Source organism: Manis javanica, chromosome 2 (assembly GCF_040802235.1).
Source record: "Manis javanica isolate MJ-LG chromosome 2, MJ_LKY, whole genome shotgun sequence".
Classification (NCBI taxonomy): domain Eukaryota; kingdom Metazoa; phylum Chordata; class Mammalia; order Pholidota; family Manidae; genus Manis; species Manis javanica.
This window is the reverse complement of record NC_133157.1, coordinates 176,663,012-176,680,882: the sequence shown is the minus strand read 5'-3', so window position 1 is coordinate 176,680,882 and position 17,871 is coordinate 176,663,012. Positions and strand designations below refer to the sequence as shown.

Below are 17,871 nucleotides of genomic sequence, written 5' to 3'. Positions count from 1 at the left end.
TTGGTGCATCATTCTCAGCTGTTAAGGCCCTTCCAGTTTCTGCCCTACTCCATCATGTTCCTTTGCCAATAGTATACAACCCGTTCCGCAGACAGATCGGGTAAGGCAGATTTGGGATAGGTCCCAAGGTCCCTTTTGGGGGAAAAACACTGCCTTCTTGTTGGACTTCCCTTCTTATAATAAGGCTTTTTCTGCTTCAAACCCAGTAACTCAGAGATTGGCTTACTGCACAAACTGAGCATGGGTATCTGGATGTGGTGGTTCAGCAACACTTGGAGGTCCAGTATTTAAATTTTATACCAATGTTAAGGATTTTTTTTAAGCGAATGACTTAATAAACAGCCACATCAGCTCCTTTACTAATAACATGGATGTTATAATTCTAATCTGGCTAGCCAACTCCCAAAACTTGGCCATGCAAAAGTATATAAGAAAATTAATTTTATACAATATTTTTCAGCTGTTTGTAGAAATGCTGATGTTCTGGGCTAATGCTGAAAACCTCTGACACACATCATCAAAGTTCATGAGCATGATACTATTTGGTAATGCTTCTATAAACACCATGTGTTCTATATAAATTAAATGTATCTCAGATTTCAGGTCATTTTTTGCAAGTGGCCTTCAAATAATGAAAAAAGAAAAAGAGTGCATAGCAAACAACTGTACTACCCCAGTGGATGGAATACAGCATGCATTTGCTTGCAATCTGGCTCTTATACTATTTTTCTGTTCCATAAATAATTTACTGAGTACCCACTAGGGGATAGGTACAGCACTGTCACAGAATGCACAGATAAAGACTTTAAAAGATGGTGCAAAATAAAATTAAATGTTGTGGTTCCCCACAGTGGTCCCACAGGAAAAGGACTATGCAAGCTGTAGAGCCCCCAGGCCAGCCAGGTCAGCTCCTGCTGTGCGGTGCAGATGCCCTGCAGCCATTCTTGCCTATGTCACAAGACTCACAGCTCCTCACCCCTCATCCCTGACCACAGAAATCCAGCCTGGAATTCTCTAAAGAAGATAAACTGGTCTTGTTCTTGGGTCCCTAATAGAATCTTTTAGGAAAATAAATAGCAATACTAATTGTTGCTTCCTCTTGTACACAGATATCATCAGAATATTCATTGTCCGTTCATTTATCACACTGCTTTAATGTATTGACAAAACCTCTACCCTGTACCCACCCCCTGCTGTAAAAAAAAGTATTTAAGATGTTCCCAAACAAAAGAGCTTTGAGCAATTTATCAGAACACACTGATGGGCTGGCCTTGGGCCACAGTCCTCAGTAAGATGCTGAATAAACTTTTAAACATAATTGACGATGGTATAAAGAGAGGTGAAATGACAATGTTGGAGGGAGAATGTTAACCAGGAGCATGCAGAACTGTAATGTGTAGGTGTTACTAAGAAGGTGAAGTCTGGAGCTGCTTAGGTGGGGCATAAAATGCTAAGAGCCCTTAGTTCTTTACTGATCATGACATACAGGTTTGGGGGAGAGAGATAAGTTGCTCATGCCAATAAGAGAACAGCTGAATGTGCATATGGATATGGCAGAAAAATCCTCGGCATAACCAGTAGACTTGAGAGAAAAAAATGTCAGGTGGATACCTATAAGTTATGTGCTGTGGAACTCAGAATAAAACCTTCCTCCATACTATTCAGTGATAGAAAGGAATGAACTATCAAGCCATGGATGGATTTTAAATGAATATTGTAAGTGAATGAAGACAGTCTGAGGACACTCCATGATTCCATTTATCTGACGTTCTAAAAAAGTCAAACTTAACAGAGACAGTAAGCAAATCAGTAGTTGCCAGGGGCTTGGGAGCTGGAGAGTGTGTAATAGATAAAACAGGGTATTTTTTAGGTTGGCAAGACTATTCTGTATGATACTCTAACGGTAGATACACAATACTAGGCATTTGCAAAAATCCATAGATCTTTACAGCACAAGAGTGAACCTTACTGTATGCACATTTTTAAAAAATCATTTGGAGGTTGGGAGACCCAGAATGGAATGCAGAATATGACAAAGAATATAACTGACAACCACTACTGTGCTTACTATTTCTGTAAGTTTTGCCTTTTCTAGAGAGTCATTTAAATATATAATATATAGACTTTTCAAACTGGATAGATGTATGCATCAACTTTACCAAAGTGGTAGCAAAAAAAAATGTGCTCATATGAGTGACTTTGGAAATGAGTAAAGTCTCTAAAACAAAAGGCAAAGAAGAAACACTGTACTCTAGTTGATCAAGTTATTTCCCACAGGGACAAGGTTTAACAATTCTGCAACTGCCATCCATATATACTGGAAATGAAAAATTAAGTAAATGCATGGTTGATGGTGACAGCCAGGGTTCTCACTATTGACTAAGTGAGGGACAAGCAAGGGGAGAAGGTCGGAACAATCAATGTGGCAAGGGGTTAGATTTGGACACATCAGTACAAACTCAAGTTTAGTTTAATATATATAAAGATGGATACATACAGAAATAAATATAGATATGTTTACATACAGGGGTTACTAAATACATATTTCTTTACACTGTCAGAGAAATGCCCTAGAAGCAATCTTAGAGATCTTGATCTCTAATACCATTCACCAATAAAAGATACCAGGGCTCTTCAGAGAAATGGCTGATTCTAGGCCTGGGGCAAGAAATGTACACTATGACCCTGGATCCATCTCTTAGTGTCATAAAGTGCTAAATAATAATAATAATAAATAAATACGGGTATATCAAGGAGGGACACAGGAGCCAACTGAAAGAGCTCCCAATGGCCAGAGCTGGAACAATCTGAGGAACAACAAACAAAGTCATATTGGATCATAACCTAAAGGGTAAAATAAATATCCTTGAGTCCAAACTGATATAAATGATTCATGAATTTTTAATATGGGAGAGCTGGAAAATCTGTTGTGCAGAATAATTTCAATAATTTAGGTATATACTCCCAATTCCTTTTCTTAAGATAGCAACCACTTCCTAAGAGTAAGCTGTGTTTATTGACTTACTTCCAAAGAATACTCCTTTCTAAAAAATTTCCAATGGAAAAGGGGAAAATGGAGTAACTTTACATTGAGAAGATCTGACCAACACTAGTTCAGCCTCACAATGAAGGTTCACATCAAGAGTGATAAGTTATGTTGCAATCTTTCCTCCAATATGATGTGATGAGAGCATCACTCTCTCTCTCCCTCTGGTCTTCCTCCTAAAAACCCGTAACACCAGTATAGTCATGAGAAAAACATCAGACAATTCCAATTAAGGGACATTCTACAGAATACTGATCAGTAGTCCTCAAAACTGTCAAGATCATGAAAAACAAGAAAAGTCTTAGACATTTGCACAGTTAAGAGGAGCCTAAGGGAAGACAGGACAACTAAATATAGTGTGTGTATTAGATGAGATCCTGGAACAGAAGAACATTAGCAAAAACATTAAGGGACTCTGAATACAACACATGGACTTCGGTTAATAGCAATGCATCAATCTGGTTCATTAATTGTGACCAATGTACTGTACTAGAGGAAGTTGTCAATAATATGGTAAACTATGGGAAGGCCAAGTACGTGGCAATTCTGTGTATTGTCTTTGCAACTTTACCACAAATGTGAAATTATTCCAAAACAGAAAGTTTGTTTTAAGAAAAGAAAAGAAAACCTTCTCCACCTCTCCCACAGAATCTTCAGGTAAATCTACATCTCACCCCAGTGTGTGTGCTGTGCATGACAAGGTCCTGAATTCTGCACACATGGGCACAGAGGTAAAAAGGGACTCTAGGAGGAGCTCCGGACAGCAGGGTTTCAGAGCATCCACACCAAGACAAGTGTGCACACATAAAAAAGAGAGAACTAGACTTCAGAGGGAGAAGGGAATACTGCTGGCTAGGGGTAAAACTGTGCCTTAACATTTGATGAATCCAAGAGAGAGAGGTTATAGAAAGCATTCTAAAAAGAGGGAAGAATATGAGTATAAAGCAAGACCATATGGGACATGTTCAGAGGACATGGAGTTGCTAGTTTAGAAGGAGCAAAACTAGCCAAAAGGGAGTAACAGAAAATAAAGCAAGACATTTGAAGTCAGAACATGAAGCACCTTAAAAGTTGTGAAAGGGAGTTGCATGATGTCACTCTTCCATACATTTATTAAACACCTAATTCTGCCAGGAAGTATGATGCACACTGGCTCAAAACTCAGAGCTGTGCTTTGGTAGGCTTAATCTGATGATAGAATGTGGATCAAGTGGCCATTTGAAGGGTTAGTATAAGAGGAGTAGCTAAAGGAAAAAGAACAAAAGCACCTAAACTGGACTCCACAGGGATGGAGAACAGAGATGAGCCAAGCATTGGATTATCCAGGGGGCACACTGATCATATGCTTAGGGAGCAAACACAATTTATTTTTTATTTTACTTTTTTATTGTGGGATGTATCATAAATTCCCTGGGCATAAAAACTATTTTAATTTGAAATTTCAAGGTTGAAAGGGCATCATAATCTTTTCAGTTCTCAGAATTTTCTAGAAAAAATAGCCTCTAATGCAAGATGTGGTGAGAATCAGAACTGCTAGGGATGGACAACAATTTGACTCTTCTGCCTTCCTTTCTGCCCAGCTAAAGAAAACAGCAAAATTATAAACTGGGATGACTGGAGCACAGTTTTATTAAAGGACATAGGGGAGTGGGAAGTTGTAGGAGTGGTTATATTTTTATTTTTCATCAAATGGTGGGTAGGAGATAGTTGTGGGAAGACATGGGAGACTTCACTGACTAGTTCCTGAGATTTGAGCTGGATTGATCTGACACAATCCATGACCAAATTAGGAAATTATAATACATCTTCTTCCTCCTGTTTCATTAAGATCTGTGTAATAATTTAAACAGACATAGACACATTCTCTGTCTTCTGGTGGGGGATGGAAGGAGAAAACAGTAAATCAGAAAAGGTTAAAAAAAAAAACCTCAATTTAATTTTGGTTATTTAACATAGTGATACTACTAACATTTAATTGACCTTTTTCCTATTCAAGTTATTCAACTCACATTTATTAAGTACCAGTTGCTAGAATTATAGAGGTAAACAGTCTCTGTTCTATCAAGACACACAGTCCAGAAAAGGAAACAAATATGTTGGAAAATATTTCCTGGTAGATTGAGAAGTTAATGTAAGTCATGTACAATGTATTATGGGAGGAAGTAGGGAGAGTCACTTATAACCTTGTTCAAAGCTATCAGAGAAGGTTTCTCTGAGATTATTATATTTAAGCTGAGCCTTGAAGGACATACAAATGACAACCTATGAGGGGTGTGGGAAAGGACCTTGAAGGCCTCAAGAATGGCAGGCACACCATTGTACAGCAAAGGCCATTGCCCACCACTCAAGTCATGCCTATCGCATAGGCTACTGCTCCTAATGAGGTAAAATGTGCGAAAGAACTAGCACAGTGCCTGGCCCTAGAGGCAGTTAGATCGAATTTCCTTGCTTCCTTTTTCAGTATTAGTTTAGACAGCCGTATAGCATGGCAAGTAAGAGACTATATATTGGAATTCAACTCCTACTCTGCCAATTCCTAATTGTTAATACTAAATAAGTCACTTTACCTTTCAGTGTCTTCATCTGTCTAACCGGAAAAATAATATTACTTATTTCATAAAATGTTGATGAGGATTGAATGTATGAATGCATACAGTAAGCTTAGAGCCTGGCATATAGTAGAATAATAAATATTATTATTGTTTTTAATGTGAGGCATTTTCATTTTTATAATTTTAAAGATATGAATAATTCTCATCTTATTAAGTATATTGCTTCTTTGCTTTGCCAGGTACAAACACAGCTGGAATGATTTAGATTAAACAGAATAATGACTTCCTGACTAATGGTTGTGAAATAGTGAAACATCATCAAAAGAGATTTTAGATTTTCCTCCCCATGGATTACAAAAAATGAAGTCAATGATTTTTGTGGAAAGAGTAAGTATGATGTGTTGATAGGCAGGTTAAACTAGTTTACATCTTAAATCCTTTCTATATTCTGATCCCATTATTAACACACCCCAAAAAAAGTTTAGAACAAAACCAAAAGTAAATGGAGCATGTCCTATGTGGGTCTGTGGTTGGTCTTTATCATGCTTGAAGACATAAGACTATTTGTTTCCAGAATGCACCAGTATAATAAAACAAAGCTCTGTCACGAAACAACCCAACCTGTGTCACCCAATGCTTGTGCAACTCTCAAACAAAGGAGCTCTGTATCTCCATGGCCTGCAGGGCAGAAATCTTGTTTTGTGGTTGCTTCAGAAAAGTAGAGCTTGGGAAAGCTTCCAGTGGTAAATGGGCAGGGGACAATCCCAGACCCCTCTCAGTTTTTGGAAAAAGGACTGGGCAAAATGCCCAACATGGAGAATAATAAAAATTACAAGGAGAATAGAACAATGGTTTTAAAAGTGCTTTAACTTTTATTGAGTGTTGTTTCCCCAACAGAAATGCTTACTGATACTGGCTTCCGCCTTACTTTGAAATTCACACCTCACTGCTGTGAGTGAGCAAGCAATTCATCTCTTGGCTGCTACTGTTCTTGGGCCAGAAAATTTTTCCTTTTTAATTTTTTCAAAAAGTAACACCAATAGCACAAGATTATGTCAGTTATGCCAGAAAGATTTTCATTACCAAACAAGACACTTAATATATCTTAGTAATAGATGGTAGAAATGGAAACAAAAAGATTCCCTGATCAGACAGTTCAGTCACAGTCAGATACTGCATGAATTCTAATGACAGGAGTGCCTACTATGTTACAAAACCATAACAACAAAACTAGAAAACCCCAATAACAATTGTGCAAAGGGAAATACACCAGATGAAAAATAGTACAGTGAAGACATTTTTATAAAACTCTACAAAATGCAAACTAATCTATGGTAGTTAACGGCTGATGGGAGGTGGAGGTCCTAATGGAGTGAGAAGGCCAAGTGGCAAGGATAACTTTAGGGGAGTGACAGATATTTTCACTATCTTGACTGTGGTGATTTCATGGCTATACGCGTACGTTCAAACTTACCAAATTGTGCATTCTAATTATGTGGAATTTATGTGTCGCAATTATACCTCAATAAAGCTGTTTTTAAAGGGTCCATAATCTAATCTACTACATAGAAACCTATCATACTACATTATACTGTTGTACATAAGTGCACTTCATACTTTTATATAAAAGCAATATAAAAGAATGGTAAGAGAGAAATAATTTCTTTTGCCTGAATGAAAATGAATGAGAAATATTTTAATTAATTTATGTTTATGACACACAAATATACAGTTTACCTAAAAGGCAATCAAACCACTACAAGGCAGTCTTTTTTCTGGTGAAAGCAGTCTACAGTAACAAATGCATAATTCTCAGCACAAGAAAGATCAAACAGACCAAAAATGAATAAGCTATTGGAGACTTAACAACATAATCCTTAAGGTAGAACTTAGAGCTATACATTAAGTGACTAAATCTTGTTTCCCCAAGGGCTCAAGAAACACTCATGAAACTGAGCATCTATCAGGTTATAAGGAAGACGTTAATAAATTAGAAAATGTATAGTGAAACACTGATAACTAGATCTGATAAATGCAGCATAAAAAAGAAAACTACAGTCCAATACTACTGAAGAAAAATAATGCAATAGAACTAAATAAAAAAATTAATAAACAGATTGTAAAACCACTTTAAGAATAAAATACACCATGACCAGTGGAATTTATTTGAGCAATTTAAGATTGGTTCAATATTAGAAAATCTATTAATATTAAATACCATATAATAGACTTCAGGGGAAAAAATATGATTATCTCTATAGATCATGAAACACCCTGCAGTAATAGTAAACATTCTTTCTAATTTCTATTAGAGACACCAAAATACAAAACAAAAAATTTCTTAACATGATAAAATATATACACTTTGTTTTGAAGGCTACCATCTTAATGGAGACGCTAATGGCCTTTTGAGTAAACACAAGAAAAGACAAAAATGCCCACTGTTTCCACTACTATTTATTATTATAACAGAGGTATCATCTAATGAACTGGACAAGAGAAATAATGAATTATGTTAATATGTAAAGAAGTGAAAATATCTCTAGAAAATACTAGAGAAGCAATGAACAGTAGGACTAATTTCAATAATAAAAGAACTCAAGGAATCAGGATACATAATTAACATACAAAATCAATAGTTTTCACAGACACAAACGATAACCAGGAGAGGACATCATGGCAAAGAAAGCACCATTTATAATAGCAACAAAGAAGATTAAATACTTAGGAATAAATTTGACAAAAATGTGCAAAACCTGTAAGAGGAAACACTATTGAAAGACAAAAATTAGACTTGAACAAAAGGAAAGGCATCCTGTTCATGGATAGAATAATCCAGCATCATAAAGATGTCAGTTTAGCAAACTCATAATAATAATATTAACACGCCTTTTTTCACGGAGCTAGCCACAGTTGATGCTAAAATTTCCAAGGAAAAACAAACATGCAGGAATAGTTAGGAACACACTAAAAAATAAAAACTATAAAAGTGGACTAGTGTGATTAAACCATACTGCACATCTCCATAATTAAAACAGGTGCTGCTGCCACAAGAATAGATGTACAGACCAGCAGAATAGAATAGAATAGATCTAAGTAAATACAGAAATTATAAAGAGGCATCATAAATCACAGAAACAAAGATGAGCTTTTTAATAAATATCCCTGGCACAACTAGGCAGCCACTCAGAAAAAGGAAAATTAGATGCTTATCTCACACCATACAAAAGAATAAACTCCACACTGATTAGAAAACTTTAAAATATATATATATGCATAATTTAATAAATTAATCATAGAGAATATGGCAAATTTCTCTATGAACTCAGTGAAGGGAAAAGCTTTCTATTTCTGACAAAATTCAGGGGCAATAAAAGAAGCAATTGATAACTGACTACATAAAAGAAATTTTTTTAATTGCATGATTAAATAAAGTCAAAGAACAGCCAAATAAGACTAAAACATTTGCAGCATATATCACAAAGAGCTAATATCCATAATATATAAAGAACTCTTAAAATCTGAGGGGAAAAAAGGAACAGAACTCTGAAAGAAAAATGGGAAAGATATAAAACAGACAATTCACAAAAGTGAAACAAAATGACTTTCAAATATATAAAAAGATGTCAAACTTCAAACATAATTTAAGAAATGCAAATTACCTTGAATACAATTTCTCACCTAACTGATTGGCAAACATTTAGGCCTGACCACCTATTCTGCAGATGAGGCTGAGGGCACTGTCATACATTTCTGTGGGGATACAGATTGCTACAACCACTTTGGAAGGAAATTTAACAATATCTAACAAAACTACTTACGCACTGACTTTTTTACCCAACAATCTCATTCTAGGAATTTACTTTGAACAGACACCACTAACAATATATGAAAATACATGTGCACATGCATAGCAGCGTTGTTTATAATTGCAAAGTATTGGAATCAACTTAAATGTTCACATATAGATGTGTTGAATAAACTATGGAGTATCCATACAATTGAGTACTATTCAACAATAAAAAAGCATGAGGGACATTTCTAGGAGCTGACATGAAATAATTCCCATGATATATTGTTAAGTGAAGAAAGCAAAATATAAAAGATTACCTTATGTGTAAAAAAGAGGGACAACTAAGAAAATATGCAAGTATCTTCTCATTCTGCAAAAAGAAACACTGGAAATATAAACCAGAAATGAATGAGATGGGTTACCTCCAGCAGTGGGTGAGAAGAGTGGAAGGAATAAGGAAATGGGAGTGAAGGTTGGGCTGAATGACAGTGAGCCTTTTTTTGCAAAAAGTTTCCTCTTATTACAATAGTAATTAAAATCAATAAATGTCAGCCTCAGTTTTTCAAAAATCACAAAGTTATCACTGGCATGATGTCTGTACTATTTCCTGGTTTTCATATTCCTGAATTAATTGTTCATTTTTCAATTCAACAGCTTCTCTGAAAATCTACTACATACAGCATAATGAAGACTTTAAAATTGATTAAAATATTTTAATTAACCTCAAGAACCTATGTTCTAAATAATGTCTTATGTAGAAAATAAAACAAAATATTATGGATGCACAGAAAGCTGGAAGAAAAGCAAAAAAAAACCCCACAATTCACAAATAAAATCAGAAATTTTATGTTATAAAGACAGTCTGCAATAAGTATGCATCTTAATTTACTTCTAACTCCCTTATTATTTTATGCCATATTTTCTTCTAAAAATAACATAAGACAAGTTAAAATTAAAAAGCTAGACATACTAGAATCATTAAAACAATGTTAAGGGATATAATAAATCAAGTAAAAAAGTGGAGAAAGAGTTGTGTGGGAAAAGAAAATTCAATGAAAGGAACAATTCAGGAAAAAATGTTTTTTGTGAAGGTCAAGAAGGAAGAACACTGTTAAGTCAAAGACACCTTATTATGTAATAAAAAGAAGCAGTCTATTGAATGGGCTGCTGGACATTGAAGGCCCTTAAGAACATGTTTCTATGCCCTCTTGTAATACAAGAAGCAGTAAAGGTCTTTACAGTGAAAGCTTCTGGTAGTAGGGATCTCTGTTACTTGCAGCTGAAAGCATTTCCAATTCATACACAATCTGTGAACTAGATCGGATGTGATTACTCCAAACACCTAAACAATATAATCAAATTAACTTAAATAATTATATCAGATCTTCAGAAAGCAAACACACGAAAAATCAACCTGAAGATTAATAAGGTACAAGCAAAAACAAAACTAAACAAAGAAAACAAATAAAACAAGGAAAATAAACAGAAAGTATAGATAGAAACCTTGGCACTGCCCTCATATGCAAAGGATTTCATATTTGAGGGAGAAAAGGAAAAATGACTAAAGAGCTGGTCCCAAGAGATCCAACAGACCACAGGGTTCTCACTGACGATGGACAGATGAGCTTGGAGGTCAAAAGAGCCCAGTCATCTATTTAAAAACTGGCTGAAATGTAGGTCACATATCCAGGATCAGAGCTAAAGACAAAGGAAAGCAGATGTTTGATGAAGTTAGAAGACAGAATATGCAACTCTCTGCACCAGATTTTACATGTAATAAAAGGGCATGAAAACCAAATTATTTTTACTATCTTTTATAATATCCTGTTTTGCTCTTGTGATTCTAGGGAGTTTCATTCCAGAAAATGAGACATTTAATTTTTATGTTGTTAGAATCCCCGCTTTTAATTTTATATTTTATCATTTAAATTCTAATTCCAAATATGCTAGATAATAACAAGATACCTGATGATTGTTTTAAATTTAAGGAATATGGTTTAAATGAGACTAAGCAGAAAGTTGTTGGGTCTTATGCTTAATTATATATTCTCTTAGGTTTTTAGAAACACTAATATACACCTAAAACTATTTGGTCTAAACTTAATAAAATAAGAGAAAGTCCAAACCTAGTAAAAAATCAAAAATCCAAAGAGAAATATGAACAGAAAATAATTGGACCAGGAGTAGTGATGTGATCTTTGCTGTGTTACTACAGAGATTTTTATTTTAAATGAACAGAAATTAAGGAAAACCTATACCAAATCCATGGCAACATATCTATGTCAAATCACCAGTTCACATGGCTGATTATTTCTGACATGGATGCAGATAAGGCTCCATAGAGGGCCTTGCACTGCCCAAGTGAAGAGGAAAAGGCCACTAAGTCTGCTTGGACAAATTTCGGAATACATTGATATCATCTGTGTTTGAAACAATGTAGTGACAATTATAGGGTATTCAAGTAAGTGGTCTGTGTTCCATGAAAGCATAGATATTAGCCACTAGAAAATACTGATTGGCCTTCAGTCTGATAGTCTGCTAGGCAAAGCTGCTAGTCTGAGGGTCTGTTTTCTGCAGAGCTGAGGTCTTAATCCCCTTACATCCTCAATACAGAGCTAGAAGGCAAAGTAACACTAAGAATTTTAATGTTTCCTTCCCTCTAGGTCACCTCTTTTCTTCTTACCATCCAATTCCAGGTGATCATTAACTATTTTTCTCCTCTCTTTGCATTAACTCCATCTTTGACCTTATAAATGTTGCTACACTGTACAATAGAGCCTCTACCAACCTAGAAAAAAGCCACACAGGAAATTTACATATATACATAACCACATATAAAATGAAGGAATAAGTCAAAATGGCTATCAAACAGGCAAATTCCTTATTTAATAGTCAGTAATTTTCCACATTTATTTCATATTAACTTCTGAGTTACCTAATTTTGACAACTGATTAGAAGCAACAATCACATAATGATATTTTGAAGAAACAGAACAGAGCAGAGCTGGGAGCAACATACACGCTTGATGTTGACATGTGCAAAGATGGTACAGATCTGACTCCGAAGACCTCACACCAACAAGCCTAGGGCACCGACTGAATACTGTTGTGATGATACAGGCAGTAAAATCACAAAATCTGTAAACTGGGAAGGACCCTAGAAATTCAGTCATGTCTCCCTCCCATTGCAGAAGCTTCTTGTACATTACCCTACAGTGATGATCTGGCCAGTGTATGAACACGAGAAGTGCCTTATAAAGGAAACCCATTCCATGGGGTAAAACGTTTTTTGAGAAAGATCATTCTTGAAAAGTAAAAAACTGCTTCCCTGTAACTTCGATTTGCTGATTCTAATTCATTTCTTCACCACCACTTACAGAATAACTACTCTTTGTAGTAGACAGTATTTCCATACCAATAAAATGCATCTTCCCTTTGTCCATCTAGAGCGACAACCCATGCCAGGAATAGAAGCAAAGCACCAACTGTCTTTCCTTTGTCACTGTTGCCCTTCTTCATTCCCAAGGCTCAGCACTGCTTACCTGAATCACACCTCCCAGGAAGGAAACTGCTGCAGCAACGCCAATCCTTTGCATCTCGAAGTCAGATAAGCCCAGCACACTTGTGTTACTCTGTGGGGTGAGGTTCTGACTGCTCAGCGGGACAAGCCGTTCCACTGCGTTGGCTGATATTAAGGATGTCAAGGCAAAGGTGCCTAAAAGTGGGTAGCGGGTGGGGGGAATCTTCTATTAGTAACAGATTTAATAAAAATTGTTGGATTCCACCATTAAGGTTGAATCTGTGTTGTAAAACTGAACAGATCTGTTGGAAACACTCTTCTGCGCAGGCCCACTCCTCCCTTCACTCCATGGAATAAACAGAACCATACCCACATATACATGTATTCTTTCAAAATATAGCCACAGTCATCAACTTGCTATTTACTCCCTAGCCATTCATTTTCCCACCTCTCTGCAGGCAGGACAGAGAATATCCTCGGGGCAGGGATTAAGATCAAAGCCTGAACTTGAATTCAAGTTCTCTATTTATTAATAAAGTGACTTAAGGCACATTACTCTAAATCTACATGATCCCATCCATAAAATAGGGGTAATAATATCTACACTTCAGTGTTTGGGGTGAATATAAAAAGGTAATAAATATGAAAACCTCTAAAGGCACAGTGGCTAAATACAAGCTCATTACTGAATATGAGGCTCTTTGCCCAAAATGCTTGCTCCTCCAACCTACCTGTGCAAACACTCTTGTCCTTCCAGGTCTGACTCAAACCCCCTATCTGACAGGGATCCATCTTTGACTCTCCAGGCCAGGTTTAATCTTTCTACTCTGTACTCTCATGGCAGAGTACACCTTCACCATAGCATAAAAACAACTGAAAATGATTAGACATACCATTTTCATCTGCTGAAATAAGATAAGGTTCAGAGGTATTTCCCAAGGATTATCCTCACCTCCCAAAAAATGCAGAACCATTTCCAGTGTGTTTTCCTCTTTCTACCCAGGGTTCTGATAGCTCTCGTTCTGGCACAGGCATGTCTGAGAAAGCAGCCGCACAGGCAGGGAAAGGCCGATTCCCACGGAGAGCTCAGCAAACTTGGATTCAAGACACAAGTTGCAGTATCGCGCAAACATTCCCCCTGACTCATTACTTAAAGACCTTATTTTGTTACAGGTGATAAATAAGACTGTGAAAAAGGGCATGTGGCAAGATGTAGACACCTCAGTACAAAGAAGGCAGTGGTATAAGGCAAGGGAGGCAAGTCAAAGAGAAATAGCTCTAAACAGAAACCCAACACAGACCATTTCTGGGGCACACTGGGTAAGAGAGGCTGTGTGTGCTATGGATCAAAACAGCATGGTGGTCGTGGACTCCAATAAACCTGATCTTAATCTCAGCACTGCCACTTCAATCTCTTTATCTGTAGACAGAGAGCATTGCTCACCCAATGGAGTAGCTATAGGCTTAAATGAAATAATTTAATACAGCACACATCACGGTATAGGGCATGTACTTATCACCTAAAAAGATAGTCCTACTAAGATCAAAATGCTGTATGGCCTGTTTTTTTATGTTCTTCTCTGTTCCATGGAGTTGAAGGTACATAAATACAGAGAGCAAATTGAATATGGTTTTCTTAGGGACCTAAGTCATTCTCAATATATCATCAATAAATACCACCATCTTCATCACAAATACAAAATTAAGAACACATCAAGAACAAATATATCTAATGATTAGAGACACAATTCTGGCATCCAGAATGGTCAACACCAACTAAGAAACATTCACCATAGAATCTGCTGTTGATAAGACATATTTTCAGAGTATGTTACAGTAGTATTTCTCATAGTCTGATGCTTCTGGGAGAAAAGAAGTGTGTTTTTTGGTCTTTAAATCTCCTAAGGCATAGAGCAAAATAATGTGTACAAAAGCCACTGAACAGACAACTACAGAATTGAGAAGTGAAAATATTCTGGAGTTAATTTTTTAGTTTAGGTTGATCTTTTCTGAGACATAGAGGAAGCTAGGAGAGAACTGAACAGTAAGAGAGAAAAGACCATCTAAAAGGTTTTGTTCAGGGAAGAAAAGTGGGCCTCACCTTCATGTTAGTCACATCCCAAGAACATCTCCAGAGAGACCTTGCCAGCAATGGATGTGGGTGATGCCCAAGGTCATGCAAATAACAACAAATGGGACACATACCCAGGACCCTCCAACTCCAAAACCGTGTTCCCAACCAGCCTGCTTTATTCACACTACTTGTGATAATTCAAATTTTATTTGGTAATGCAAAGCTAGACAAGTAAGACATATACTAATTAAAGGGCTTTACAGAATCTAGCTTGGAAGAAGCCTGAAAGAACATTTAGTTCAAAAATCAATTATACGGAAAACATTTTTCAATATTTGAGTAAATTTCACAGTCTTTTCTTTCCTTCAAAATGCTTGCTTTCTCTCATTTCACTGTAAATTCAGGACATTTGTCCTTCTCTTATGATCTTTTTAGAACATAAAGATGCAAAGAATCTTTAACAATAATCTTGGTTACATAATAATATCACAATAAATCACAGTATGTATTGAGGGTCTAAGGCACAGAAAGTTAAATATCCTGCCCTAATATTTGCTGAGGTTTTCAGTGGTAAAGTTAGCATTGCTTTGGAAATGAAATCAGTAACTAATGATCACTTCAGACTCCCTTTCATCAGTAACATGAGAAACAGATGAAATTATTACCTGTGGCAACATGACGACCCATTCCAAATATGGCGTAAATGATGGCAGGAAACAGAGACCCGTATAAACCGAATACTGGGTGCACAGATGAAAGAATAGCAAAGGCCAGCCCTGTGAAGAAGACCTGGGTAATTAGGACCATCTTATACTTGCAAGACACAGCCCATTACAAAGTAGAATGGATATTGGTTTACTTAACATCAAAAGGAACCATAACTTAATTATTCTACTTGTTCAATGAGACAGAAGCATGATTGTCCTAAATAACAGAAAAGTCACTCGTTAGTTCCTATTAATATTTCACAGTTAAAAAACATTATTTTTGGATCACTACTTTTTCCCCTTGATTTCAGAGATGTCTACAAGAAAACACCAGCTCAGAGTGCCATCCTGGTAAAAGTGATAGCATCATAGCAAAATATCTCTGCACACACTTAGAGAAGCATTTTCACATGTATCATTTTATTTGCATAATAGCATCTGTGTGATAGGCAGGACTAGCAGCATTAGCACCAGTAGATGAGAAGCCTGATATGAAAGATGACTAAGTCTGAGCCCAAGGGATACACATTTCAAGGTGCATGGTTGGCTGGCTGACTGGACCACAGTGGCTGGGCTAATACATGAACCTATGCACTTCCCAACACAGGGCCCCAGCCTACTTCAGGGACAAGTTTCTTGGAATGGAAAAAAATCAACTTTGTTTATTCAAAGAGAAAGTAAGGAGTAACTCATAACTGCTCATTTGTATTCTCACAGACACTACTGCCCACATAATTTGTATGTGACATGCACATAGAAAATTTTCCTAGACATGTAAATGACCATTATTGGTTTCAGTGTAACCAAAATATACGTTTGTGAGCTCATTAAAGTGATCTTGTTTGTGGCTGGTTCTTGCTGGTTCTGATTAGTCCATTCAAGTCTGTGCAGTTTAATGATAGGCATCTGATCCGGCATAATGCACTTTACAAGGTTCAAAAAGACTTGAGGAAGGAAGAGGCATTAGAATCTAGATTACCTGAATATGAGGCACGTTAGAGAGCCTGGCAATCTGGTTCCAATATCAATAATTTCTACTGTTTAACTTTTACTGTTTTAAAATTAAGTTTAATTTCTTTTTAAATATATAAACTCTAGTTACATGTCAACTATTTTTTCAGTTAGTACAAGACATTTTAGGTATTATTAACATATATGAAAAATCTCCCAATGACCTTCTTTATTTTAAAAAATCCATCTGGGTTGCTCTCTACTGCCAATGTATTTCCAAGAATCTGGTGAAAATATATCAAAAGTGATTATAGAAGAGTCAGTGGCTGGGGCTGCTCTAGAACTTCACCCAGGCAGGATGAGACACAGCGATCCAGTTGTTGGGAAGGATGGTGTTAAGGTAAATATCCCCACCCCAACAAACAAGTACCTCCTCACATTTATAGTCTAAGCAACTTTGTAAAAAGTATAGTGTACATGACATAAGTCACATAGAAAGCTAGAACATAATTTTTTTCATCCATTTTCCAAATGAGTCACCTGATAAAAATTACCTATCAGAATGCCAAGTCTGGTATAATCACAAAAGAATGGTCTCTAAAAGACTCTGAAAGACACAATCTTTGAGACAACATGGGCTGTAGGTGTAGTAACAGTTATTAAATGCAGAGTAAAAGAGACTCCATATTCCCACATCAATAGCATCAGGAGTTCCAGGGCTTGTGAGCACTACTAAATTTCCAAGGGGCCCTGAGTGTGAAGCTGAACATACGCCACGAGCACCCTTTGCCCCTCTAACCTGGGCTGCAGGATGGCTTCCCAAGGCACAGCGCCTGGTGTCTGACCGAGAGGGACTGTGAAAGCCAGTAAGAAGCTCAGTCTCTGCGACCTAATAGGGTCTCCTACTTGTGGGACTGCTCCTACTATAATCTCGTGGCTGAGATCTCTAGATAGTGAATCACCACTGGTGAGAGAAAGCAGTTTTTCAGAGAGAAGATGATGTTTTATAACTGTAAAACATAATGGCTAGAAATTGAGTGATGTATCAGAAGTTGGGAATTGGTGTGGAATTACACAGAGAGCCACACTATTGGAGATTTTACATTTTGTTGGCCTAGGGACCTCACCTCTTTATTGTAAGGTCAGGCTGCTAAGACCCAGAGCCACTGGTTTTACTCCCCTCAGGCTTGAATATAAGCACAACAATATTTTATAGACTGAGTCTTTC

At 36.6% G+C, this 17,871-nt stretch overlaps 1 protein-coding gene across 1 annotated transcript in view; it reads right to left on the bottom strand.

Moving 5' to 3' along the window:
• The window catches only part of SLC26A7 (solute carrier family 26 member 7), a 122,451-nt gene that overhangs the window by 80,769 nt on the left and 23,811 nt on the right, over positions 1-17,871 (bottom strand). Inside the window, exons 2-3 of the mRNA XM_073229812.1 lie at positions 15,651-15,761; positions 12,934-13,106 (exon numbers count right to left, since the gene is read on the bottom strand). Of these exons, the coding sequence (XP_073085913.1) occupies positions 12,934-13,106; positions 15,651-15,761 (284 nt within the window). The remainder of the gene's footprint in view (positions 1-12,933; positions 13,107-15,650; positions 15,762-17,871) is intronic.